The sequence below is a fragment of the Podarcis erhardii genome, assembly GCF_964252035.2.
Source record: "Podarcis erhardii genome assembly, chromosome: 8".
Classification (NCBI taxonomy): domain Eukaryota; kingdom Metazoa; phylum Chordata; class Lepidosauria; order Squamata; family Lacertidae; genus Podarcis; species Podarcis erhardii.
In genome coordinates, this window is record NC_138499.1 from 15,736,217 (window position 1) to 15,764,137 (window position 27,921).

Consider the following 27,921-nt stretch of genomic DNA (forward strand, 5'->3'; position numbering starts at 1 on the left):
GGTTAGCAAGAAGGAATAGATGTATTAATATTCTGGAAAACAAAGCACTACAGTAACACCAAAATGCATAAACTTTAATGGATGACAGTTGGCCTGTAGTTCATAAAAGCTTATGCCATAATAAATGAGTTACTTTTTAAGTTCTTTTATCGCATAGAGACTAACACAGCTATCTCACTGGAAATGGCAACAAATGGTAGTAAAAGCTGTACTGTACCTTTCCAAATTTTGATATTCCACAGCCAAACAAACTAGTAAAATTAAAATTTTAAACCCGCAATGCCCAGTGTTTTTATTTCTTTTTACTCCCCTGGCTACTGAGTCTTCTTAGCACATTTTTACATCTTATCTTTGCACTCCTCTCATTTGTCCACATTGCTATTGAACCCAATTTGCTATTTCAAGCCCCAGATTTCGTGTGTGAGCATTCCTGAAATCATTGTGCCAGGTGCGGTGTTGCGATGCTTAATCAAAATCACAAGTGTCACCCATGCAATGAAACGGTAGCATGGGCAAATGGGGCAGAGCAGGGCTGAGGACTGTTAAGGTGGAGGAAAATGGCAGAGAGGATAGTATTCAAGCAATGTGAATTTGATTGTAGCAAGTGCCCAGAAACCGCCACTTTAATAGAATGAAAAAGGACACCGAACAAGGCACTTTGGCTCATCCCTATCAGAAGTGCATAATTCTCTTAATCTCAGGGTCCCTTCCAACTCTACAAATCTATGATTCTAAGTCAGTAAAAGAAGGCCACTTTGAAGGCAGAATACCATACTTTTCTGTGTATAAGATTTGGTACTTTTCTTTAAAAATAATGCTAAAAAGTGGGGGTCATCTTATACATGGATAGTGCATAGGGTGGACGTTTGATTGGTTGCTGCTGCTGAGGCTGTCAGCGGCTATTGGGCGTGTTATTGGTTGCTGCGTCAATGGCTGGTGTTGATAGGCTGACGTTGTGGCGACTGGGCGGGCGATTGGCAGTTTCTGCTGGCGAGGGGACAGATGAGAGGCAGATTATTGGATGCGTGCGGGTGAGCGATTTTCAGCTCCCCCCCCCCAAAAAAAACCTCAACAACTCTGTGCCATCTCCCTCCATTTTTAAAATTTGAGTTCCCAAATTTCTTATACATGGAAAAGTATGGTAAATCACACAGGCCACCCTTCCTTGTCAACATATCAAACCATAACACAATCACGCACTGTTCTGCGCATGCGGAAGCTGGAGAAAAGTACCTTTAGATAATACTTGGATATCTCAAACAGACGCTGGCTGCACGCCGCAAAGCATTTGTGATCTTCAACAATGCCGTGCTCCTTGAGGGTTTTCGCCACCACCTCCTTCAGCATCTTGAAGAGAAGCATTGGCAATGTATTGCACTTCTGAGGCCCAATGCCCCACACGCCCCACTTTCAAATGCACATTTTTTATCGGAGCAAAACCGTGCTACTAACGAAGGGGCCTGGGCACCAGCATTTCTCAGCTCAGCCCTGCTATATAGACACTGCCTGCAGCATTTTCACAGGTAACACATCTAAGCAAAATTTAGGCTGACGATCCGCTCAAAAGGAAGCTGCAAAGATCAAAGCTGCCTGATGAATATAAACTCCACGCTGCATGTGGACACCTACACACATTTTGCTGCAATCGTATCTTTGCAGGCTTAGGTGCCAGACTAAAACATGATAGGCGTCTCAGTGAAAGATGTAATTATGACGTGACCCCCTCATGCTAGAGCAAGTAACAAAACTTGTTCCGATTCTTTTTTTATTTGAACAAGCAAACAGATCGCTTGTTTACCTACCTCACAGGAATATGAATAAAATATTCATATTGTCCTTTGAAGATGAAACACTAGCTACTAGGCATTAAAAAAATAAAAAACCTATCACATACACACACAACATCCTTGTTTGGATTTTTATTTAGTTGTTGTTGTTTTATCCTCCTTTAATGTCTCCTCCCCCCCTTTGACTAATTACTTAAGCTGACAGTTCCCTGTACTGAAACTATTCTCCATCTAGGGATAAAATGGATATTGTCTTCTGCTGCCTAAGTGCATAAACAAGCATTTCCCAGAGCTTAAGAAACTGTGCCCTAACTCTGTAATACGAACTATTTATAATGCGGTGCTATTGCTCACCGCTCAGAACAAAACTAAAATACACATATCCTTGGGGCATGTGCAGAGTACGAGTGGAACTGAGTTTCTTGGCAACAGGAGCAGCATGGGAATTTGAAGAAGAGACTCAAAAGTCTGGCTAAAGAGGATGGCAAGTAATTTGTTGTATTTATGGGTCTAATCTTCGCCCTGCCTTATTCAATCTAGGGACAGCAAAAGCAAAGACAGAACTTCATTTTTAGCTATCCGGAAAAAGTTATTTACCCGTGTATGCTTCTGAGATCTCGATTCCCTTGTGGGCTTCAATGTTTCTGGCTTTCCCCCACACCTCTGGCTTGCTGAGCTGCTCTTTAGGGCGACTTTATGCATCCGACTGTGAGACTGTTTCACAGCTACTGAAGGCAGAGAGACTGAAATCTCCTGGCATTGCCTTGTGACAACTCCTGAATGGCGACTCCCGCTGCTTCCGCTTGTCTGGGACAAGAGAGAATCTGTGCTTTCAGATTTCCGCAACCTAGAAAGAAGAGTTGAGGGAACAAAACAGATGTTAAGATTATTCTGTTCTGTGCGCGGCTCGATTTGTCATTAAAACACCTCAAATCGTGTCAGACGCCAGCATTTAAAAATTATCCATCTGAAACAGGAGAGAAAACATAACACATTTCTGCATCTGATCTTTCATCCAATCTGGCAGTGAGTTATCTAAACAGAACCAGTTTGGTGGGGCGTGACCCTCACTCAGCGTCTTCCATCACGCAGCCCTATGGAGCTCAAGCAAAAATGCCTTCGGGTCCTGTTTCAACATATTCAAAGCTAACGAAAGGTTATCGCACAGGAAAAATAAGGCAGGGAGGGAGGAATTAGCAAAAGAGGATTAAGATTATCTGAACATTATGCCACAGAAATCTCTTCGGAATGAAAAGAGAGCTCAATTTACACATACTCAAAATATCTCACTTTTTAAAAAAAAGTGTAGCATATCACCACTAGCATAGCTGGGGTTGGGGGCGCACTGGGCGGCCACCTACCACTTGGGGGGGGCGGCGCCTGCAGCACGCCCGAGCCGAATGCCTGAGCAGCTAGCTACACCGCTGCATATTGGGATATGGGATTGGGGGGGGGCAACTCCCATCTCTTGCGGGGGCGCAATTAGTGCCAGCACCGTCCGTTAAGAGTTTGGGTGTAATCTTCGACACCTCCCTTTCCATGGAGGCGCAGATTGCAGCTATAACGAAGGCGGCATTTTTCCATCTCCGCCAAGCTAAGCAGTCGGCTCCTTACCTCTCTCGCCCTGACCTAGCCACTGTGATCCACGCGACGGTCACCTCCAGACTGGATTATTGTAACTCGCTCTACGTGGGGCTGCCCTTGAGACTGACCCAGAAACTCCAGCGGGTGCAGAATGATGCAGTGTGACTCCTTACGGGGTCTTCGCTGCGAGATCACATTCACCTGGTGCTATACCAGCTGCACTGGCTCCCGGTGGAGTACAGGATCAGGTTAAAGGTGCTGGTTTTAACCTTTAAAGCCCTATACGGCCTAGGACCCTCGTAGCTACGGGACCGCCTCTCCTGGTATGCCCCACAGAGAAACTTACGGTCTTCAAATAAAGACATCTTGAAGGTCCCAGGCCACAGAGAAGTTAGGCTGGCCTCAACTAGAGCCAGGGCTTTTTCAGCTGTGGCTCCGATCTGGTGGAACACTCTGTCACAAGAGACCAGGGCCCTGCGGGAGTTGAAATCTTTCCGCAGGGCCTGCAAGACAGAGCTGTTCCACCAGGCCTTTGGCCAGGGCACAGCCTGACTCCCTCCCTCGGCAATCTTCGCGGAGCTCTGGCCCAATGGTTGCCAGTGGCTTGAATTACCGTATTTTTTGCACCATAACACTCACTTTTTTCCTCCTAGAAAGTAAGGGGAAATGTCTGTGCGTGTTATGGAGGAAATGCCTACGGGTGGCATGCCTACAGATTTTCCTCCTCTAAAAACTACGTGCATGTTATAGAGCAAAAATTACGGTAATTAATTTTATAATGAATGATTTTAGAGTGTTGTTTATGCTGTACTTTTGTACTATTTTATTGTTGTTAGCCGCCCTGAGCCCGGCTTCGGCTGGGGAGGGCGTGATAAAAATATTTTTTAAAAAAAAAATTATTATTATTATTATTATTATTATTATTATTATTATTATTATTATATTACCTCTTGTTGGAATGAAAGCCGTCCAGGTCCTTTGATCTGCGTTTTAACCTGGATGCCTCTGCTTGCAGCTCCCTCTGCAAAGATTCCCCATCGGGGACACTCCCGGGCTCTGACAAAACCGCAGGAGATGGCAGAGGGCTCAACGCACAGGGCACGGGACAGGACTCCTTTGTGCAGGTGGTCTGCGTTTCGTAACGGATAAGACGAGTCTGAAGTTCAGCAAATGCCACGTCTCTCTCCAAAGCTCTCCTGTTGTCCAGGCAGTATCTAAAGCGAAACATGAAACAGCTTCAGAAGCCGTGAGAGGAGCACTGCAGAAGAACGGAGGTGTTTTCCTAATTTTTTTTTTTTAAATAATATTTATTAAATTTTGTTTGACAATAAATATATATAAAAACATATCAATTTCAGATATCATCATTTCATAAACATCCTTGGACTTCCTCACGCCTCTTGTTCCTACTCTCTAGACTCATAAGTTTTACCAGCAAATTATTAACTTAATTTAGTTTATCTAATTAAAATTTCCCAATATTCAAATCTCAAATTTAATCTTTTAGATTTCTTTTGTCAAAGGTTAATTATAGGATACCATTTATCCACAATTTATCTTATTTTTCAATTACATTGACTTTTATACATAAAGGTTATTAATTTGTTAGAGCCTTGATGTTACAGATCTTACATTTTTCTTAACATTCATACAGTTTACAATGCTTTTGCAGATAGTCTTTAAACTTCTTCCAGTTCTCCTCCAATTCTTCTCCCTGGTCTCGGATTCTGCCAGTCATCTCATCCAGTTCCATATAGTCCATCAGTTGCATCTGCCATTCTTCCAGTGTGGGCAAGTCTTGAGTTTTCCAGCCTTTAGCAATAAGTATCCTTGCTGCTGTTATAGCATACATAAAAAAGGTTCGGTCCTTCTTTTGCACACTCTGGCCGACAATGCCGAGGAGGAAGGCCTCTGGTTTCTTAAGAAAGGTATACTTAAATACCTTTTTCAGCTCGTTATATATCATTTCCCAGAAAGCCTTCACTCTAGGGCACGTCCACCAGAGGTGAAAGAATGTTCCTTCAGCCTCTTTACACTTCCAACATTTATTATCAGGCAAATGATATATCTTTGCAAGCTTGACTGGGGTCATGTACCACCTGTATATCATTTTCATAATGTTTTCATAATGTATTACATGCCGTAAATTTCATACCGGTGGTCCATAACTTTTCCCAGTCAGCAAACATGATGTTGTACCCTATGTCCTGTGCCCATTTTATCATAGCTGATTTGACCGTTTCATCTTGTGTATTCCATTTTAGCAGCAAGTTATACATTCTTGAAAGTATCTTAGAGCTGGGTTCTAACAGTTCTGTTTCTAACTTTGATTTTTCCACCTGAAATCCTATCTTTTTGTCCAACTTAAAGACTTCTTTAATCTGAGCATAATGTAACCAATCTCGCACTTTATCTTTTATTTTCTCCATACTCTGCAACCTCCAATTATCTCCATCTTTTTCTATTATTTCCCAATATTTCGGCCATTTGGCCTCCATATTGAGTCTTTTCGGGGCCTTAGCCTCCATTGGTGATAGGCACCTTGGGGTCTTATTTTCCAATAAGTCTTTATATTTTGACCAGACATTGAACACTGCTTTTCTGACAACATGGTTCTTGAAAGCCTTATGTATTTTAACCTTGTCATACCACAGATACGCGTGCCAACCAAACGCATTATTAAATCCTTCCAAATCTAAAACATCAGTGTTTTCAAGAAGTAGCCAATCTTTCAACCAGCAAAAGGCTGCTGATTCATAATACAACTTTAAGTCTGGCAGGGCAAAGCCCCCTCTTTCTTTAGCATCAGTTAGTATCTTAAACTTGATTCTGGGCTTTTTGCCCTGCCAGACAAATTTAGAAATATCTCGTTGCCACCTCCCAAAACACTCCATTTTGTCCACTATTTGCAAAGTTTGAAATAAAAACAACATCTTTGGCAATACATTCATTTTAACAGCAGCAATACGTCCTGACAAGGAAAGTTTCAATCTTGACCAGACATCTAGGTCTTTTTTAATTTCAGACCAACATTTTTCATAATTATCTTTAAATAAATTTCTGTTCTTCGCTGTTATATTTACCCCTAGATATTTTACTTTTTTAACCACATTTAATTCTGTCTCTTTTTGAAACCTTTCTGACTCTAAAGAAGTCAAATTTTTCCCTAAAACCTTAGTTTTTTGTTTATTAAGTTTAAATCCTGCCACTCGACCAAATTCCTGAATCAGTTTCAGTACCCTTTTAGTGCTAGGCTCTGGCTCCTGTAGGGTCAAAACTAGGTCATCTGCAAATGCTTTCAGTTTGTATTGTTTCGCTCCGACCTGAATACCTTCTACCAACCGGTCTCCTCTAATCATATTCAAGAGCACTTCCAGGACCAATATAAATAACAAAGGGGATATAGGGCAACCTTGTCTTGTTCCTTTCTCAATTCTGAACTCTTCTGTCACCACATTATTAACTATCAATTTTGCTTTTTGCTCTGAATAAATTGCCTCTATCCCATTGTAAAGTCCCCGCCCCACTCCCATTCCTTCTAAATTTTTCTTCATAAATTTCCAAGAAATGTTGTCAAAGGCTTTCTCCACATCTATGAAAATTAACACAGCTTTTGTATTTATATTTGTTTGCAAAAGTTCCAAAATATCAATAATGTTCCTTGTGTTAGCAAACAAATGTCTACCTGGGAGGAAGCCTGCTTGGTCCTTATGAATTACTTCATTAAGAACTTTTTTAAATCTTCTTGCTAGAATGTCTGCAAATATTTTGTAATCCACATTTAAAAGGGAGATGGGGCGGTAGTTTGTAAGTTGCGTCTTTTCAGATTCCGATTTGGGTATCAATGTGATGAAAGCTTCTTTCCACGACTCCGGTGCCTTCTTCCCTTCCATAATTTCATTGCAAACCTCCATTAGTGGATGCATCAAATAGTCTTTCAATGTCTTATAATATTTGGAGGTAAGCCCATCTGGCCCTGGAGACTTGCCCAATTGCATGTTCTGAATGGCCTCCTCAATTTCTAATTGTGTTATTTTATAATTCAGGATTGTTCTGTTGTTAAGAGACAACTTTGGTAAACCATACTTCTGTAAAAACTGAATCTATCTCTGATTCATTTTGCGGCCCTTGTGTGTAAAGTTGTTTGAAGAATCTCTGGAAGCACTTTCTAATTTCCACCGGGTTCTGAATATTTCTTCCCTCAATTTCCAAATTTGTTACTGTGTTCAGCTTTTGTCTCTTTTTCAGCTGCCATGCTAGCAGCTTTCCACATTTATTTGCCGATTCAAAGGATCTTTGTTTCATTAGCTTAATCTTCCATTCCACTTCTTGGTTCATCATTTTTGCATATTGTACTTGATAGTGTTTAATTTCTCTTAAGATCTCCTTTGATTTCGGTTTCGATCTTAGCTTTTTCTCACCTTCTTTAATTTTCTCCAAGATCTTGTCTTTCTTGTCATTCTGTGCTTTTTTCTTAATTGTATTCTGCTGTATCAGAAACCCTCTCATCACCGCCTTGCTTGCGTCCCAGACAGTTCTTTTTTCCACTGTAGTATTCAGGTTTATCTCAAAATAGTCCTTCAAAGCTTTTTGGGCCGTTTTAATAATATCCTGATCTCTAAACAAGTTGTCATTCATCCTCCATCTGAAAGAGCCAGTTGGAGTTAGTCTCATATCCATCTTGACAGCGTTATGGTCGGAGCAGGTTCTTGGGCAGATTTCCACTTTTTTATTTTAGGTGCCAGGCCTTTAGTTGTCCAAATTTGGTCAATTCTTGTCCATGTCAGTTGGGCTTCAGAAAAGAATGTTCCTTGTCTTTCTAGGGGATTCTTTGTTCTCCAGATGTCAATCAAGTCCATATTGTCAGTCATTTCAAAAAATGTCTTTGGTAGTCTGCCATCTTTTGTCACGTTATGGTTTTGTGACTTATCCATGTTGGTTGATACCACTCCATTCATATCTCCTAACATAATGATGTTATCATAGTCCAGATAGTCCAGCATAATCTCATGCAGCTTCTTGTAAAATTCCGATTTTCCCTCATTTGGCGCATAAATTCCTAATAATAAAAACTTTTCACCTTGGTTCTGAATCTCAATTGCCAAAATTCGTCCGTGTTCATCCTTGAATAGGAATTTTGGTGACAGGCTCTCTTTTGCATATATCACCACGCCTCTTTTCTTTACTCGATCTGAAGAAATAAATTCTTGGCCTAGTCTTTTGTTTATTAACACTTTTCTGTGTAGCCTAGTCACATGTGTTTCTTGCAAACAAATAATGTCCAATTGTTCTTTTTTCAAAATATGAAATATCCTTCTTCTTTTCTCCGGGATGTTGGCGCCATTTATATTCCAACTTAGAAGTTGCAGAGACATCCTGGTCAAATCTGTTATTGATCTGGTGGTGGTATCTTTTTCTCCTGGTCTAGGGACCCCTTCGGTGTAGGTGTAGGTACAAGTTGTGGTTCGGCCCCAGGAGGTCTATCAATCCCTTTCTGAAGATCCTCTCCGTATGTATTCAGAAATTTATCTCTGTCTTCTGCTGTTTTAATTTTCACCTTCTTCCCCCTAAACGTAAAGGACAGTCCTTGTGGGAATTCCCACCTAAAGATGATTAAATTGCTCCTCAGCAACTTCACTAGTTCAGAATAAGTGGATCTAAGTTGTTTAGGAATATCCTTGTACACCTCTGCTCTTTTGTCCAAAATTTCCAGTGACTTTCCGTAGTGTAGTCCTAATATTTTGTCCCTCTCCTCCTTGGATCTTAAAGTAATCAAACAGTCTCTGGGCTTGTCTTTTCTTGTAAGTTTTCCAAGTCTAAAAGCAGTCACGATTTTAAAGTCCTTTTCCTCCTCCAAGTTCCACCACTTGGAAAACTCTTTTGTTAAATACTCAGTTAGATTCCCTTGTTCATGTTCAAGTTCTGGAATGAACCTCAATTTCAAGTTGTTTTCCCGTGCCCGAAGTTCTATCATAGACAGGTAGGCTTGCTGATCCCCTACCTGCTTGTGCAGTGGTCTCACCTCCTGCTCCAGTGCTGCAGTTTTTTGAATGGCTTCTTCTGCCTGGAGGTGTTTTCCTAATTAAGGGATAACTTAGTACCCCTTGTTTACGTTGCGGTATGAGAATGTCTCTCCTTATTTGAATTGCTAGTGAACCTCTGAAAAGGTCCTCCTGCAGTCTGCTATGATACGGGGCAAAAACAGACCTCATGGATCAAACCGCCTTCCACCTTAGTTTCAGCGTGCCACACACCTCAACCCACAATTCGCTGGCATCAAAAAAGAATGCTATTTGTATATCCTATGCATGCTTACTCAGAAGTAGGTCCCACTAGGCTCAGTGGAGCTTACTTCCTAGTCAGTGGGTTTTGCATTCCAGCCTAAAAGAAGCCAGATGGTTTACAACTGTTCTCTTCCTCAGCATGTTTCCAGCAATGCTGTTATGGAGTTGTTTTGCTGTGTTATTATGAAATTATATTTGTAGTGTTTGTTTGAAATGCACCCCGGTTCCTTCGTTGTAAGCTGCTTTGAGCATGGTGTGTGTGTGTGTGTGTGTGTGTGTGTGTGTGTGCGTGTGTACAGCATACAAATAAAATGAAGGAATGGATATTCCATCTATCAGGTAATCCCCAGTTTGAACCCGTATCTGCCATGAATGAACTCGTCAGATGGCCTTATGCAAGCCTCTGTCTCTTGGCCTCAGTCCTCCCCATCTGTAAAATGGGGGATAGTAATGACAGATCCTGAAGCTGAGGCTCCAATACTTTGGCCACCTCATGAGAAGAAAAGACTCCCTGGAAAAGACCCTGATGTTGGGAAAGATGGAGGGCACAAGGAGAAGGGGACGACAGAGGACGAGATGGTTGGACAGTGTTCTTGAAGCTACCAGCATGAGTTTGACCAAACTGCGGGAGGCAGTGGAAGACAGGAGTGCCTGGCGTGCTCTGGTCCATGGGATCATGAAGAGTCGGACTCGACTAAACGACAACAACAATGACTTGCCTTAACAGTGATGCTGCAAGGCTTACAACTCGCTATTCGTAAATGCTTCACATGCACTATACAAAAGTATTATTAAGTATTATCCCTCAGAGGATTGTTTCAAAGACTCATTCAGATGAGGAGATGGAATGTGTGTGATGACAGCTATTTGTGGAGTCCCATACTGAGTGAAAGAAGGTCCTTCTACAAATATTTGGTGCCAACAGGCATGGATGAATCAATCTCAGAGCACAAATCAATCAATGGAGCACATCCACATATGGATTAGAAGAGTCCTGCTGGTTTAGACAAGTGGCCAGCGTTCTGAGTTCAAAAGAGTTCAAAAGTGACCGACCAGATGCCTCCAAGAAGTGCACAAATAGGACCCAAGGGCAATAACCATTCTCTGATCATTTGTTCTCTCAACAGGGAGGTTCAATTTGGCCATTACGCCTAAAAGCATATACTTTCCACTTTAGCAGATAAGATGGGCGGGATTGGCTTGCCTAACAATTCAATCAACATGGAGGCACATGGCTATTATAATTATCTGAGCACCAGTACATGGCGCTTCCACCAGACTGTCAGGACAAATCAAGTCATTTTCTGTTACCAAGATAATATTGTCATACATAGCCCGAAGTCTATTCCCTCTTCTAAAAAGAGAGTTTTTAATCAACGTAAGTAATGTATTCAATTTTGCCACTAGAAACAAGCTCATTATCTGATAAGACAAAAAAACTTATTGCTTATCCATTTCATGGTATTTTGAGTTTCCTTGTTTGTATTCTGAGTTAAGCTTTGCTGCCCATTCTACAGAGCTGACATATTAATTTATCCTGAGTAATGCTGTCACTTTGCTCACTCTTTTTATGGCAACATCTTCCTCTCCTTCTCTCCCCCCCCAGCCCCCACAATCCAGCTGTGTCTGATTCATGACAATGGGAAAAGGTTATGCAAATTGGTTTTGATCAGGCGCAGCACCAAAGAAACATTAAAAAAAAAATCAAGAAATTCCAAACTGCCCTTTTTTTTTTTTGTACACAGCCCCACTAAAATGTTCGGGTGCTAATAATCATTCCACAATCTGCTGAAGATGGTGTTTGGCTCTCCCACCCCATACCAGCCACAATGCACTTTGCACGTCTGGTTCTCGTAGCTGAATTGCCAATACCACTGCCATCAAAGAACACTAAATAGTAAAATTAAATGGATTTCATAAAGTAATGGAAAAACAGCTGACATTACTTTCCAAAACACACACACAAAAAATGGAGAGAAAGAGAGAGACACTGGCAGACAGAGAGAGAGAAAATGCTACAAGTCCCAGACACCAATTAATAATAATACTAATTTATTATTTATACCCCGCCCATCTGGCTGGGTTTCCCCATCCACTCTGGGCAGCTCCCAACAAAATATTAAAAACACGATAAAACCAAACATTAAAAACTTCCCTGAGCAGGGCTGCCTTCAGGTGTCTTCTAAAAGTCAGATAGTTGTTTATCTCTTTGACATCTGGTGGGAGGGCGTTCCACAGGGCGGGTGCCACTACCGAGAAGGCCCTCTGCCTGGTTCCTTGTAGATTCACTTCTCGCAGCAAGGGAAACACCAGAAGGCCCTCGGCACTGGACCTCAGTGTACGGCCTGAACAATGAGGAAGGAGATGCTCCTTCAGGTATACTGGGTGTAATCCAAAAGGATTACAAGCCCTATTAAACTCTGGAAAACAGATACAGCGCCCTGGGATGAACATCCAAAAGCAAAACATTTGACCAACAACAGTCAATGCAGTGACGCCCAGTTGCTGTCGACAGTAGCTTCCACTGGGATTTGTAGTTCACAAATCCTGGCGGGCACCAAGATTGACTACTCCTGAATTTGAGTTTAGGTCTCATCATGCAAATAAAATAGAGGAGGGCAAGTGACCACCTAATGCCATGGGCTCTGCACAGCTGCAGTGCTATGGAAGTCTATTTGGAATTATGGAAGATGCGGTTTTGTTGCTCACCCCAAACTGCCTCTTTCATTTGTATTCAGCTACTGAAAAGAGCTTCTGTAAGAAACTAATACTGCTTCTCAGTATGCACGTTGCGCTTCCCAACCCTTCAAAGTGTTGAACAATCAATGACAACCACCAACTTAGTCCATGAAAGCTTGGGGAAAGTCCTTTGAAGTAGATACTAAACCATCTGAAGCAGCCTGTTCTACTTAATTCTTCCTCTATTTCATACTTCAATAAGGCAGGCAATCATCGCAACAGACCAACTTCTCCAGGACAAAGGGATTAAGGACTAAACTTCACCCATTCATACTCGGGACTTCTCGGGTAAGATGGGCATTTCGCAAGAAGAGGAGCAGAAATGCCCTGGCTCTAATAAGACGTTCTTGGAATGTTCCACCGCTGCTACTATGCATTGGGCATTCTTGAGATTTACCTTCATTCTCACAGTGGAAACTAAAACAAGCTCAGGGCACTGTGGGATTCCCAGAAAGGAATCTACTTTGGACATTCTTGTGCCATACTGGATACCTAGTGAGCAGTCTGATAAATTCAGATCATTTTCCACTAGTAAGTTAGAGCCATCTTCTTCTCCCGCCCCTCTCTAAATTTTTATTGGAATTTTATTTACAACATAACATAACCCCCCCCCCAATACACAAATCCACCCTCATTAAATATGAACATAACATACAGTGAGCATAACATACAACAATACAAACAAAAGACTTCCTTTATCCTGTATCTGGCCTCCTTATTTACTTCTTATAAACTGTTTCCTTTATGAATAATTATTAAGATTTTTCTAATTATAACTTAAGTATCCACAAAGTCTCCTGCAGACATTAATTGAAACAAGTCCAGGTACAGTGGTGCCTCGCAAGACGAAAACAATCCGTTCCGCGATTCTCTTCGTCGAGTGGCTTTTTCGTCTTGTGAAGCAAGCCCATTGACGGCTTAGCGGATTAGCGCTATTAGCGGTTTAGCGGCTTATCAGCTTAGCGGATAAGCGGCTTAGCGGCTTAGAAAAAGGGGGGGAGAGAGGGGAAAAGTCGGAAAAACTCGCAAGACATTTTGTCTTGCGAAGCAAGCCCATAGGGAAATTCGTTTTGCGAAGCGCCTCCAAAACGGAAAACCCTTTCGTCTAGCGGGTTTTTTGTCTTGCGAGGCATTCGTCTTGCGGGGCACCACTGTATATATTTTAGGGCACTGTTTTGTGAAGTATTCTCTGCATTTCCCCCATGCTTTTTGAAACTCTTGTCTAGTGTGATCTCTAATTGCCTCTGTTAATCTAGCCAGTTCAATATACTTTAACAGTTTGAGTTAGAGCCATCTTCATGTCAAATAGGGTACACTACACTAGATTCTATGACACCCACTGTGATAAAACTATCAGAGAGCTTTTTTTTAGTGTATAGAACATGGTCAACCTGCTGCAGTGGTACCTCGGGTTAAGTACTTAATTCGTTCTGGAGGTCCGTTCTTAACCTGAAACTGTTCTTAACCTGAAGCACCACTTTAGCTAATGGGGCCTCCCACTGCTACCGCACCGCCGGAGCACGATTTCTGTTCTCATCCTGAAACAAAGTTCTTAACCTGAGGTAATATTTCTGGGTTAGTGGAGTCTGTAACCCGAAGTGTATGTAACCTGAAGCGTATGTAACCCGAGGTACCACTGTACTTCTAAAGAAAATGATGGTTGCTCCTCTGTTATCTGATAGGGGCCCCGTTTCCAAGCATGGAATGATTCAAAAACGCCAGAAGCCCAGGACAGCTGTGTTTTCCATTGCAGGATCCAGATGTAGTATAAATACACTGCAGCCTCTGTGAGTATGCAGAGCTGCTGTTAGAGAAGATGTGCATGGAGTCTCAGCCCATCACTGGGCTCAATATCCTTTAATGTAGGCATCACAGCATATATTCTCTGTTCCAAGGCCTCCTCCGCTGTCTACCTCCCATCCTGGCATAATAGAACCGCAGACTTAATTCATGAGCTGTCAGCAATTTTCCTTATTGCTTTGATTTGAAAGTGAAAAGTTACTGTCATAACATCTTAAGCACCCATTACCATAAAAACGTATAACTATTCAAATCAAAGGCGTAACGCTTTCATTCCAGACAATTAATTATTGCAAGATGCTAGCAAATTCAAATGATGCTTCCCCTTGCATAATAAGACCAAATGTGAAGTGTGTGTGTGTGTGTGTACATTGCATTTACACTGAGTAAGAGGACCGAGTGAACAGTTCACATCACTCACTTATAAAGTAACTTACTCAAGACCGTGATAATGGCAGCCAGCAGCCTTTTCAAAGGGCAAGCTTCTGAGTTTTCGAGGAGTCAGCTCTGGCGTCAGAAGGAAAGTATTTTCACTGAACAGGGTGGGGAGGGAGAAAGAATTGATTTTAATTTGCAGCTTTGGCTTATTTCTAGAACGGAGGATAACTTTTTTACAGGAAGAACAGCAACTGTCTGCCACTTTGGCACCATAGTACTAAAATTACTCTGGCACAGTTAAAACTCAATTCATAGTATGCAACAGGGTTGGGGAACCTACAGCCCATGGACCAATCTTGGCCCGTGAGGCCATTTCCCCTAAACCACACCCACCTTTCAACCGGTGGGTGTCACTTATGCTGTCAACTAGCGGGCGGGAAGGTGGGGTTCACTTCTGCATTGGTCCAGGGTGCCTGGCTCCCAGCAGGCAACAGTCATGCGCAGCCAAAGTAGGAGTTAACACCCAATTGACAGCTGACAAGCCAGGGTTTAATCCTGCTCAGTTTAGCTGTGCGCACCTGTTCCCAGCAGAAAACAGGCACGCACAGCCAAACAAAGAAAGCAACCCCCTTTCCGCCCCCAACTATAGGCTATTTGAGAGAAAGAGACTTCCTCACCACACCCTATGCCACCCAAGCCAATGCTTGGAAAAAAACTTAGAGCTTGCAAAGTGCTTGTTTCTGCACTCGCTCTGGGAAAGAGCGCTGAAATAAGAATGCTTTGCAGGCTTTCTTGGGCTATGTGTGCCTATTTCCAGCAGGGAACAAGTGTGCACAGACAATGCAGCAGGAAATAAATAATAATAATAATAATAATAATAATAATAATAATAATAATAATAATTTATTTGTACCCCGCCCATCTGGCTGGGTTTCCCCAGCCACTCTGGGCGGCTTCCAACAAAGATTAAGAATACATTAAAATGTCACACATTAAAAACTTCCCTGAACAGGGCTGCCTTCAGATGTATTCTAAATGTCAGGTAGTTTATCTCTTTGACATCTGATGGGAGGGCGTTCCGCAACTAGTTGTTTATCTCCTTGACATCTTGGTGAGAGGGCGTTCCACAGGGCGGGTGCCACCACTGAGAAGGCCCTCTGCCTGGTTCCCTATAGCTTTGCTTCTCACAGTGAGGAAACCGCCAGAAGGCCCTCGGCGCTGGACCTTAGCGTCTGGGCTGAACGATGGGGGTGGAGACGCTCCTTCAGGTATACTGGGCCGAGGCCGTTTAGGGCTTTAAAGGTCAACACCAACACTTTGAATTGTGCTCGGAAATGTACTGGGAGCCAATGTAGGTCTTTGTTATGTGGTCTTGGCGGCTGCTCCCAGTCACCAGTCTAGCCGCCACATTCTGGATTAGTTGTAGTTTCCGGATCACCTTCAAAGGTAGCCCCACATAGAGCGCATTGCAGTAGTCCAAGCGGGAGATAACTAGAGCATGCACCGCTCTGGCAAGACAGTCTGCGGGCAGGTAGGGTCTCAGCCTGGGTACCAGGTGGAGCTGGCAGACAGCTGCCCTGGATACAGAATTGACCTGCGCCTCCATGGACAGCTGTGAGTCCAAAATGACTCTCAGGCTGCGCACCTGGTCCTTCAGGGGCAAAGTTACCCCATTCAGGACCAGGGAGTCCTCCACACCCACCAGGCCCCTGTCCCCCAAGAACAGTACTTCTGTCTTGTCAGGATTCAACCTGCTGGACAGCTGACAAACAGCTGGGTGAAATCCTGCTCAGTTTGGCTGTGTGCACTTGATCCCAGCAGAAAGCAGGCACGCGCAGCCTGTAAAATGCAGGCTTCATATTTTCTGCTCCATTCAGGGGGAGGTGAGGGAAAAAAGCGCTTTGCCAGCCCTGCGCTGAGCACTTCCAAACTGCAATGCTCCTTGCACTGAGGTTCCCAAGAGCCTGACGGGCAGCTGGCATGTGGGAACCCCACGCAAGGGGTTTTGGCAAATGGTTGGGGCAACCCAACTCTCAAATGTTGCCAGGTGATTGACAGGTGGGCAGGCCTACCCACCCGTTAAACTTGCGGCCCCCCCCAAACAATCCTGATAAGGAAATGGTCTATGGAGCTGAAAAGATTCCCCACCCCTGTCCCGTTATTGATTTTGCAGGTGCGGTACACACCTTCAGCAGCAGAGAAATTACTATTAGGCACCTGAAGGAGGTATTAGAAAAAACATCTCACATAGATTCAAAGAGGCAATCCCATCCTTCAGGATTACCATCTTAAAGAATGAACTATTTAACAGTGCGCTGTATGCCTAACAACGCCTTACCTTTTTTGAACGTGTAAAGGCTGCAGATCCCCAATGGGCAGGCCTTCTGGGGTGAAATACTTCAGCAGCTCTTTGGCATCAAGTGATATCGCAGGGCCCTTTTGGCCTTCTTTACGGGCAAGTAATTCCGAAACCCTGGCGAGGGAAACAAAACAGATGAACAAAAATCACTAACTACACCGATAGCTGGTGCTGAATAGGTAGTGTGGTTTATTTAAAAACTGCCAACATTTAAGCCATGTTAATGTTACCTGGCTTTTCGTTTAATTTTTTCAGTGCTTTCCAAGTTCTGCAGGACGTTTCTTTCTGGCCACTTCAAAGGATTTGAATCTTTCAGCTCTAAATGTGAGACGTTGGAGGTGGGGGAAAGTGGGGGGGGGGGGAATAAAGTCAAAACAATACCATAACTCCCTGCAAAATCTAGGTATAGCAGAGAATCTACCAGCTTCCCATTATACCTCATGGGAGTCCTGTATACAGTGGTACCTCGGGTTAAGTACTTAATTCGTTCTGGAGGTCCGTCCTTAACCTGAAACTGTTCTTAACCTGAAGCACCACTTTAGCTAATGGGGCCTCCCACTGCTGCCGTGCTGCCACTGCGCGATTTCTGTTCTCATTGTGAAGTAAAGTTCTTAACCTGAGGTACCATTTCTGGGTTAGCGGAGTCTGTAACCTGAAGCGTATGTAACCCGAGGTACCACTGTAACTCAAAAGTTTGCATTTTTCTAAGGGTTTTGTACAACAGATTCTGCAACGCCTGTGGCAACTGCTGCCTACACCATTATAATGAATCCTATTAGCTCTGACTGTACTTTGCAGCATCAACAAAAGCAAACAGCTGGAATGATCAACAAAGAGCGTTAGAACATAGAAGATCAGAAAAGCATGTTAAAATGTTAACTTTTGTCTAAAACATGTGCTGTGCATTTCGCTTTATGCATTTTGTACTTGGATGTCGATCTTAAGCTCCGCTCAACCGATTGGAATAATGGGATTCAAACAAACAAACATCACTTTTTTGGTAACTCATTAAAAAGGCACATTTGTGCGTTTTTCCATGACTGGTCTGGAAGACTTGCATTGCACCTCTTTCTTGGAATTAAGCTGCTTGTTTCCCTCCACTCCCTGCTGTGTTTGTGTGTACCGTGTGTGCCCCGTGAGTGTGTCCGCATGCTGGCGCACAGCCCTCAAGAAAGGTGGTGAACCCTCAATGTGGCCTTCAAGGTGAGAGAAGTCAGCCACTGCATCCTATATCTCTGCGTTTCTAGTGCCAGATTAAGGCACCCTTGTTCACCCAGGCTGTTGGAGGAATCTGACTGGTTAAGGCCTGCTGCTTTAATTCTGCTGGCATTGTACCAGGGTGTTGATGAGCATTCCCTTTAACATTTTTGGTGGTTGTTATAGTGGTTGTTTTAACTCTCTAATCCGTGTTTTAGTGCTTTTAGGCTGTTTTACATGACGCAATTGTAAACCACGCTAAGAGCTTAATTTGAAGGAGTGTGGTTCAAAAGTTGGATGAATAGTAATATTAAAAAGCCAGTCGTTAAGAGTCGTCTACAGGCTCATCACAGCTATCTGCCAATCACCCATTCCCACCACCCTTCTGAGTAATACCCCTCCCCACCTTCTCACTATATAGAAGGGTCTGGAAACTTCTGTTTCAGTGTATCTGAAGAAGTGTGCATGCACACGAAAGCTCATACCAAGAACTGACTTAGTTGGTCTTTAAGGTGCTACTGGAAGGAATTTGTTTTATTAAAAAACCAAGATACAAACAAACTTCTTTTACACGTTTCACTCCAGCCAAGCCAAGAAAGCTGCCTTTTACTGCAGCTTCCTGTTACATCTGAAGAGGGAAACTATGATTAGTTGCTTCTAAACAAGCCAGGATATTAAATCAGCTTAAAAACTTTAAACCACGTCTTCACATTCTGACTTGCTTAGTTCTCCAGTTTTTGCTGCTCTCTAGCTTGTTTCCCTGCTCTCACCAAGGGAGTAGCACGCTCACTGATATCCTTAAGGGAAAGAATGTCATGATTGATAGGTACAGTCGTACCTTGGTTTTTGGACAGCTTAGTTCTTGAACGTTTTGGCTCCTGCAAACCCGGGAGTGAGTGTTCCAGTTTGTGAACGTTCTTTAGGAACCTGAATGTCCGACGGGACTTCCGCAGCTTCCCATTGGCTGCAGGAGCTTCCTGTAGCCAATCAGAAGCTGCGCTTTGGTTTCCGAATGTTTTGGAAGTCGAACGGACTTCCATTCGACTTCCAAGGTACGACTGTAGACATATTGAGGATGATGATGATTTATTACCTGCTCTTCACCCTAAGGTCCCAGGGTGGGTTGCAACATTGAAACACAATATTAAAAACAGCTTAAAACAACTGACAATCTCAGAAATCAGGTGGGTCCTAAAATATACACCTCAAGTATCGAAAGCCAGCATTTCCCCAAATGATAATAACTATGCAACCAAATTATGCCTACCACAAGCTGTACCCTGGACTTTGGCTTTGACAGGTGCTACAGAACGATTTAGCTGGCTGGTGCTCCACAACTCCAAATAATGTTCTCTGGTACATGTCAGCAAGGTTTTCAGGTCATCGCTTGAAACCACCGGGAGCTGTCTGGCAGATTCCTGCCTTTCTGCAATAGAGAACACAAAAGCTCAGCTTCTCTTCTTCTTCTTTGGTTACTGACATGGTACTCTCAACGCGAGGTATATAGTGATGTTAATCAATAACAATTTACTGAAGTAACAACATCACCTCTGACCGAATGTTGCTGCCAAGAAAAGAAAGAAAAACAATCTGGAGGCAAATGTGAATCACCTTTACAAAAAGCTACCTAGGAAAAAATATGCATTTGTTCCAGTAATTTCTTCTCATTTGCAACCAATAACAACAATAAATGTTTGTCGTTTCTAGCAGACAATTAATAATGCACTTTTCTCCAAGGTATTCTTTTAATTAAATAAAGTCTTCATGATTCACTGAACTAGATTAAGACAAGCAGTGATTCCGGTGCAGCATGGAAACCAGAAGGAACCAGTCAAGAACGAATTGTCAAGCAATACAGATAGAATTCCCATCTCTCGGTTGTCACAAACCTCAACAGTGTAATCTACATAAAATGCAAACCGTTCACTAATTCAGCAAATGAGGCATATCAATTCATGAATTTTGTGTCTACTTCCAACAGTTGCCACAGGAAGTTTGGGAAGGAGCAGTGGAAAGCGTTGTTGTTTTTTAACCCGGCGATTTGCTAACGCCTAGCTATTTGCTCTGGGACGCGGGTGGCATTGTGGGTTAAACCACAGAGCCTAGGTCGGCAGTTTGAATCCCCGCGAGAGGGTGAGCTTCCGTTGCTCGGTCCCTGCTCCTGCCAACCTAGCAGTTCGAAAGCATGTCAAAGTGAAACTAGATAAATAGGTACCGCTCTGGTGGAAAGGTAAACGGTGTTTCCGTGCGCTGCTCTGGTTCGCCAGAAGCGGCTTAGTCATGCTGGCCACATGTCATGCTTAGTCATGCTGGTTGTATGCCGACTTCCTCGGCCAATGAAGCGAGATGAGCGTCGCAACCCCAGAGTCAGCCATGACTGGACCAAATGGTCAGGGGTCCCTTTACCTTTAGTTATTTGCTCTATCAATTCACCAAAGCATGCAGGAAAATAGCTGGCAGCTATATTCTCCCCCTGCTTCTGCTGTTCCTGTAGTTGAAGGCTATGGGGCTGCTCCCCACATATGCTTAATAAAGAGGTTGCAGTGGGAACTCCTTTTTCCAAGGCCTCACCTGGAGCTTTTGTCAAATGGGTACCAAAAAAAAAAAAAAATCCTCCCTTAGCGCTTAGCTTGTTGTTCAGAAGAAAATGGAAGATGCTTGTAGTCAGCCGAAGTAAGATTCAGGCAGCATTTTTTATTTATTTGGAAATACCCACCACATTGATCTTAGTGGGCTTTCATTGGAACATACTCCTAAGTAAGCCTGTCTAGGATTGCAGCCTTAAAGCCAATCTTAACAAGGTTCACACAGATTAAGAAGAAAGTCAATGGTCCCAGTGGGATTGAATTACAAGTACAGCTGTACAGAGGCATTTATTTCCTTGACTGGAATAAATCCATGAGGTGGGGAGAAGAATGGCAGCTCTGCCACCCCTAGTGTCTCCCCTCCCAGGAGCTGGGTGACAATCTGAAGTGAGCCTGTACTGATCATTTACACTCCTCTCACTGTGTAGAGCACTGGGTTCATAACTAGCCCTGTTTTCTATTTCTTGCTTGCTAAATGTTTTTATTTAATCTTCATATCACGTTAGCTCCAGTAAGGAAGTGATTGTTTCAACGATATACAACAAACCACTTATCCTGGTGTTCCTACAGACTACTTGTGCCCTGTTGAAACAAAAAAAATCTCTACTGGGTATTTGGTTTTCGTTTTAAACTTTCATCGCACCCTCCAATTTATCTAGCTGCCCTGCAAGCAGAGCGGCTATCTGCCCTGCAAACAGGCAAAGACTCCCCTGCCCTCAAAAAAACAAAGCAGAATATGTGATTTGAAGTAATTCGGGGGTGACGGGACCCATTATCCTAAGCCTGGTTTGAGTTACCTGATGTGCAGTTGTAATTTTTCTTAATGACAACGCTTTTAAACAATATTTGAACTTACGAGCTTCTCCAGGGCTTATAAATGTAAATAGTGTCAAATTAAACTCCAAATTAAGATAAATGTGGTTTATATCAGTTCTCCCTGTTACTCACTCCGGCAGTGATTCAAAGCCAATGCTTGGGCACGAGCCAATTTCTTCTCTCTCTGTAAAATCTGTTCTCCACAGAAATGTGGGAGAGATCTGATGAATTCTTCAAACAAACCTGTGTTGATAGGGAAGGGCAGGGAGAGATGAGAGGTGTTCTTAAAAAAAGCTGATCAAATTAGAATCTTAGAATCACATGAGAATCATAGAATAGTAGAGCTGGAAGGGACACGAAGGGTCAGCTAGTCCAAACCCCTGCAATGCAGGAATCTCACCTAAAGCATCTTGGGCAGATGACCACCAAACCTTTGCTTTAAAAACCTCCAAGGAAGAAGAGTTCACAAACTCCCGAGGGAGTCTGTTCCACTGTCAAACAGCTCTGACTGTCAGAAAGTTCTTCCTGAAGTTGAGCCAGAATCTCTTTTCTTGCAACTTATCGATTTGTATGGGTCCTAGCCCCAGAGCAGGAGAAAACAAGCTTGTTCCATATTCCATGTGGTAGCCCTTGAGATATTTGAAGGTGGCTATTGTATCTCCTCCCAGTCTCCTCTTTACCAGGCTAAGAATTACAGTGGTACCTCGGGTTACAGACGCTTCAGGTTACAGACTCCGCTAACCCAAAAATCGTACTTCGGGTTAAGAAATTTGTCCCAGGATGAGAACAGAAATCGCGCAGCAGCAGTGCGGCGGGGGCCCCTATTAGCTAAAGTGGTACCTCAGGTTAAGAACGGTTTCAGGTTAAGAATGGACCTCCGGAATGAATTAAGTTCGTAACCAGAAGTACCACTGTAGTAGTATTGAAATAATCCCTCTTAAGCTCTAAAGGCTTACCAAAGTGCTAGTTTGGCATTATGTGAATACAGTGGTACCTCAGGTTACAAACGCTTCAAGGTTACAGATTCCGCTAACCCGGAAATAGTACGTTGGGTTAAGAACTTTGCCCCAGGATGAGAACAGAAATCGCGCAGCGGCGGGAGGCCCCATTAGCTAAAGTGGTACCTCAAGTTAAGAACAGTTTCACGTTAAGAAGGGACCTCCAGAACGAATTAAGTTCTTAACCCGAGGTACCACTGTATACTGAATTATGAAATCTATCAATGCGACTGACAATGCTTAATGAGATGCCTAATAAGTACTACTATTAAAATTTAATGATGTAGAAAATTTAATGATGTAGATTCAGACTGATCCCTTTCTATACCTGAAAAAAAAGTCCCCCCCCCAAAAAAAATTGGGAATAAATATGAATGGGATGCTTATTAGCAGCTTTCCGAAACTGTTAAGATGGGCTACCCTTGTCAACAAACACGGGAAAAGTCACCAATGTCCTGGCCAGCTCTAGCAAATGCCTTGCAATGTTCTAATTCTGAGACATATTTTGCTGGGAAATGCAATAAAAGAAAACAGCTAACCCCATCTTTGACAACCTGGTGCCCTCTGTTTGTTTTGGACCACAACTCCCACCAGGAGGGCTGCAGACTGGCAAAAGCTGCTCTAACCCGTGCAATTCTAATACATAGCAGTGTGTATAATAGCTATTCCAAGATTTGTCTCATCAAAGTCAGTGAGAAAACACTCAGGAGAACAAGCCTGTACACAGATCTCATTCCCCGACTGAAAGAACTAATAGGCAAGCTCACAAGCTTGATTAGTTCTTAGACGCTAGAATTGGTTAAAATGATTAATATCCTTATTATCTTGGATCTAAGACTCCAAACGTTGAATATATTAGATCTCTGTTTTTAAAAAGAAATTGGTTCTACTTGGAAGGAAAGTAATGCACCATAATACTTACATGCTTCACTTTCTCCTGTCTTTGTGGTAAATTTTCCGGTTGTTTTTGCAAGAGCGAGTGATCCATTGATCTGACTGGCTGAATAGATCAATGTTGCCTTGCAACCTCCACGGCCGTTTCCTTGTACCAAGAAATAATAGTTGCACGTTTCTCCTTTCAGTTCAACTTCTGGAACTAATTAGAACACAAGAAGTTGTGCAACTAAAGACTTCAGACCTTACTAAACAAAACAGTAATTTGTTCAATAAACACATACAGAAAATCTAGAATAAATATTAATAAGTTATAGATTTAGGATAGCCAGGGTTCCTCTAATAAGAGAAGTAAATACATTTGAACTTTCGTTAATTAAAAACAACAACAACAACAACACACACACACAATTTCTTCAAAAATTTAAAGAAAACCTGATAAATTATTCAGATTAATATATTTAGGCTGAAATGTTATATCTGCTGGCTAGGAAGCAAGCCCACTGAATACACTGGGGATTACTTCTGAGTAAACACATATAAGGTTGTGTTATTAGGTCATCCTCGTATTTGTTTACTTAAGGAAATAGAAGCATTTCTTTTTTATACTGGCTTAAAAAAGCTTCAAAAGAGGTATTATTTTTATGCAAGGTTCATATACAATCAATAAAGATCTACTAAGAGTTTCAAGAGAAAAAAAGAGCAATTGGGGGCAGGGGTAATGAAAAAAGTGGGCCAGCAGGACAGGGAAAGAGTGCAAATGTAGTAATGAAATACAACGTACCATTAATGAGTCTGGGTTTCTGGGCTATATATTCCTTCCATTTTTTTGAGCTCAGCTGCGCAGGTAAAGGAACCAACATGCTGCTTACTGTGCAAGGCAATAAAAATAAGGCTCCTACCTGCAGAAAAAGCATATGTACACTTTTCCATTACCAAATAAACATCATAGGAGAAAGATTTTTAAAGGGTCAGGTAGTATGACTGATCTTTCAAGGACAGTTGAAACGATGACAAAAGAACGCTGCTCTACCTCGAAATTGGGGGGGGGGACACCCCATGGCTTCTCTAGTCACAAAAGAGCAACTTCTCTAATCCCTTCCTTCTGCATTAGGGGGGTCATGCAAACAGGTCACTTGTGTGAACATTTATCTGCACATGTAAGATGGCTGTAATAATGTCTTACATGAATCAAGTGAATGCAACAACATCCAGACCAATAAATCTGCTTGATTCTTTTTTCCCTTTTTAAAAAATATATCTTTAGTAATTTAAAACAAATACATTTATGAAAAACAGACGTACATACAAGTAAACAAACGTACAATCAAACAAACAAATAACAGAAAAATCAAACAAACCACCACACTATAAGATATAAGAAGATTAATATAATTATCATCATATATACTCCTGGTATTGAACACAATTATAAAATTTATAGAAAATAAATTTAAAACCGACTTCCAATTAATCTCACTGTACTTTGTCTATCCATTACTTTATACTGCACAGTTACGTATTCCTTATATAATTTCTTTTTACCTCCTACAAACATATGTATACAATACAGAGGCCAACCAAAACAAAACGTATATAAGGATTGGAGAATATTTAGAAAACTATGGAATAAAAGGAAACATCTTGGCAGAATTAGACTGATCCTTGTATTGTATAAATCTGCTTGATTCTTCTTGCAAACTGCAGCCTCACTTTAGGGCACATATTCCCCTGTATTTTGGATACGGAAGATACTGAACTTTTATGCCCATTTCTCTTTATTCCATACATTTACAACCCTAGGCATATGGCTTGTAATTTAGAAACGATGTGCATTTCCAGTAAAAACACTAAACTACTGTTGAGTATTATTTGATGTGGGTGGCGCTGTGGGTTAAACCACAGAGCCTAGGACTTGCCTATCAGACGGTCAGTGGTTCGAATCCCCGTGATGCTCCCTGTGAGCTCCCGTTTCTCAGTCCCTGCTCATGCCAACCTAGCAGTTCGAAAGCACATCAAAGTGCAAGTTGATAAACAGGTACCGCTCCGGCGGGAAGGTAAATGGTGTTTCCATGCGCTGCTCTGGTTCGCCAGAAGCGGCTTAGTCATGCGGGCCACATGACTGAGAAGCTGTACGCCAGTTCCCTCGGCCAATAAAGCGAGATGAGCGCCACAACCCCAGATTCGGTCACTACTGGACCTAATGGTCGGGGGTCCCTTTACCTTTACCTTACAGTTGAGTATTATTTGAGCGATCCTAAAGGAGCCATGGGTTCATGCACTCTCTCTCCCACCTCTGCTATAGCTGTGAGAAGTGGGGAAGCTTTCACTTTTAAACTAAACCAGAGCAACCCATTCTAACTGAGTTCATGGAAACCATGGTTAAACGATGGTTCGTTTAACCATGCCAGGATCAAACCATGGTTTGTGAGCTTTGGCTTGCTGGCAATAGTTTAGAGTTACATTCATTAAATCAATGCTTCTCAACTTTGCGTCGCAAAGTTGTTGTTGGACTACAACTCCCATTATCTCTGTCCGCTGGTACTGCTAGCTAGGGATCATGGGTTTTGTAGTCCAACAATAGCGGGAGACCAAAAGTTGAGAAACACTGCATTAAATATATAATTTATACTTAGAAGGTTTGTGAATAGCCCTCAGATACTACTGTGCTGCAAAGCACTTGCTATCTTTCCAAGAAACTCTCTACCCCAAATGGAAACTATGCTTATTTGTATTTAAGCTAATGTGTTCATTACTCATATTTACCTGAGAAATAAGGTGACACACCAGAGACCAGTATACATATAAAACTTAACATTATACTTGATTTTCCAAAGAGACCAGTGCTTTTTTTTCTTTAAAAAATGTTTAGGGGTACTCTTATTTTCCTACTCATATTGAAATACTGCCCCTCAATGAGGCCAAACTTTGATTCACAAAATGTTTAGGGGTATGCGTCCCCCCAGAAAAAAAGCACTGCAAGAGACAAGATACCTTTCCACACAGAGAAGAAATCTGATTCCAAAATAGCAGAGATTTCTCTTCAACATCAGTTCTTGCCAAGCTCCTACACAGAGAGTCAAAGAACCATTTTGTCAGGTGCTGGTGTGGTTGCTCGAGAACGAACAGGCAAGACTCCAATCTGTCTTTTCCAGGCTTTATTATCTGTACAAACTATTTACAGTGCAGAGCGTCGCAAGTCCATGTCTGCTCAGTCGCTAACAGAATCTGGAAGTGGGTAGTCCTTATACCCTCCTCAGCATAACAGCCGTGTGACCCCCAACCTTCTCCTCCCTTTTCTGCGCTGAAGACTACTGCGCAGAATGGGCGCTGGCAAAGGGGGACTTGCCACCCCTCTGGTTTGCTCAGGCTCAGTGCTGAGGCTCTCCCTAGCATCTTCTGATCCCAGCACCCCCTCCCCACTGGAGGTGGGGCTTCTCTCCTCACCAGAGGAAGAACTGCTTCGCAAGATCTTTGGAGGCTCCCTGTAACACACCTGCCCTCCCACCTCTCGCCTCTGAGCTGATGGTAGTTCCCTGACACGTATCTTCACAGAATCACAGAATTGTAGAGTTGGAAGGGACCAATGAGGGTCATCTACTCCAACTCCTAGCAATGTTCAACGTGTGGCTCGCACCCACCACCCTGAGATACAAGGGTCTCATGCTCTACATCAGTGGTGCCCAAACTTTTTTCAAAGAGGGCCAGATTTGAGGAAGTAAAGGGCCGTGGGGGCCAACCAAAGTTGTTAACCTTTTTTTAGGATTGAAGTTGAGGTTTTTTTTAGGATTTTACCCCAGGAAATAAACTGCCACAGGGGCTGAATTAAACCGACCGGCGGGCCAAATTAGGCCCCCCAAAACAAACTTTGGACGTGCCTGCTCTACATGCACTCAAAGCAACTAAAGCGCATGAAATGAGTCTGGCAACAAAAGGATACAGTTCAAACTGAAGACCCGACACTAAAGATGAAGGCAGATGTGACAGCATCACTATCTGTATGAATTTCAAGGCAGGGCAATAATAATGGAAAACCTAAGAAGAAATTAAGATGAAAGGGTTATTAGGCAAACACATATACCACGAATACCTCTAAATGAGATAATTGTATATGTTTATGGCCAGAATATTTTTAAAAAACCGCACACAGAGGTTTCTACACTTCTTTTTCTCTTGCACAGTCAAAAAGCCCCCATAGTTAAAATACCCTCTGAAACGGCCAAGTCACAAGGTAATGGAAAGGAAAATCAACCACGATGAGCACAACCTAGGCTCAACTGAATTCTTGACCAAAAATAATCCTCATTTTTTTTATCCCCAACAGCAGCCACGCTTTAAACACATGTTGCTACATTTACTGCATTTCTCTTCCCTACCTTTTGTCTTTCCCTTCTGCTTTTGTTGTTTTCGTGTGATTAGGTAAGTGTAATCCTTTTCAGCACAGAGAGAACCTGCAGCCAGATTTTCAAATATTCTCTTTCATTTTTGCCTGTGAATGTT

General features: G+C 42.5%; 1 protein-coding gene and 1 long non-coding RNA gene across 2 annotated transcripts in view; one reads left to right on the top strand and one right to left on the bottom strand.

Moving 5' to 3' along the window:
• The window catches only part of MTBP (MDM2 binding protein), a 36,683-nt gene that overhangs the window by 932 nt on the left and 7,830 nt on the right, over positions 1–27,921 (bottom strand). Inside the window, exons 9-20 of the mRNA XM_081874125.1 lie at positions 27,362–27,456; positions 26,416–26,488; positions 24,206–24,323; positions 23,450–23,623; positions 21,662–21,772; positions 19,396–19,554; positions 17,162–17,249; positions 16,911–17,045; positions 14,632–14,727; positions 4,319–4,585; positions 2,385–2,634; positions 1,234–1,347 (exon numbers count right to left, since the gene is read on the bottom strand). Coding sequence (XP_081730251.1) covers positions 1,234–1,347; positions 2,385–2,634; positions 4,319–4,585; positions 14,632–14,727; positions 16,911–17,045; positions 17,162–17,249; positions 19,396–19,554; positions 21,662–21,772; positions 23,450–23,623; positions 24,206–24,323; positions 26,416–26,488; positions 27,362–27,456 — 1,680 coding nt within the window. The remainder of the gene's footprint in view (positions 1–1,233; positions 1,348–2,384; positions 2,635–4,318; positions 4,586–14,631; positions 14,728–16,910; positions 17,046–17,161; positions 17,250–19,395; positions 19,555–21,661; positions 21,773–23,449; positions 23,624–24,205; positions 24,324–26,415; positions 26,489–27,361; positions 27,457–27,921) is intronic.
• On the top strand, positions 11,696–14,624 carry LOC309349103. The gene is made up of 3 exons (XR_014159703.1): positions 11,696–13,219; positions 13,561–13,767; positions 14,025–14,624. It is a non-coding gene; the product is annotated as an uncharacterized lncRNA (long non-coding RNA).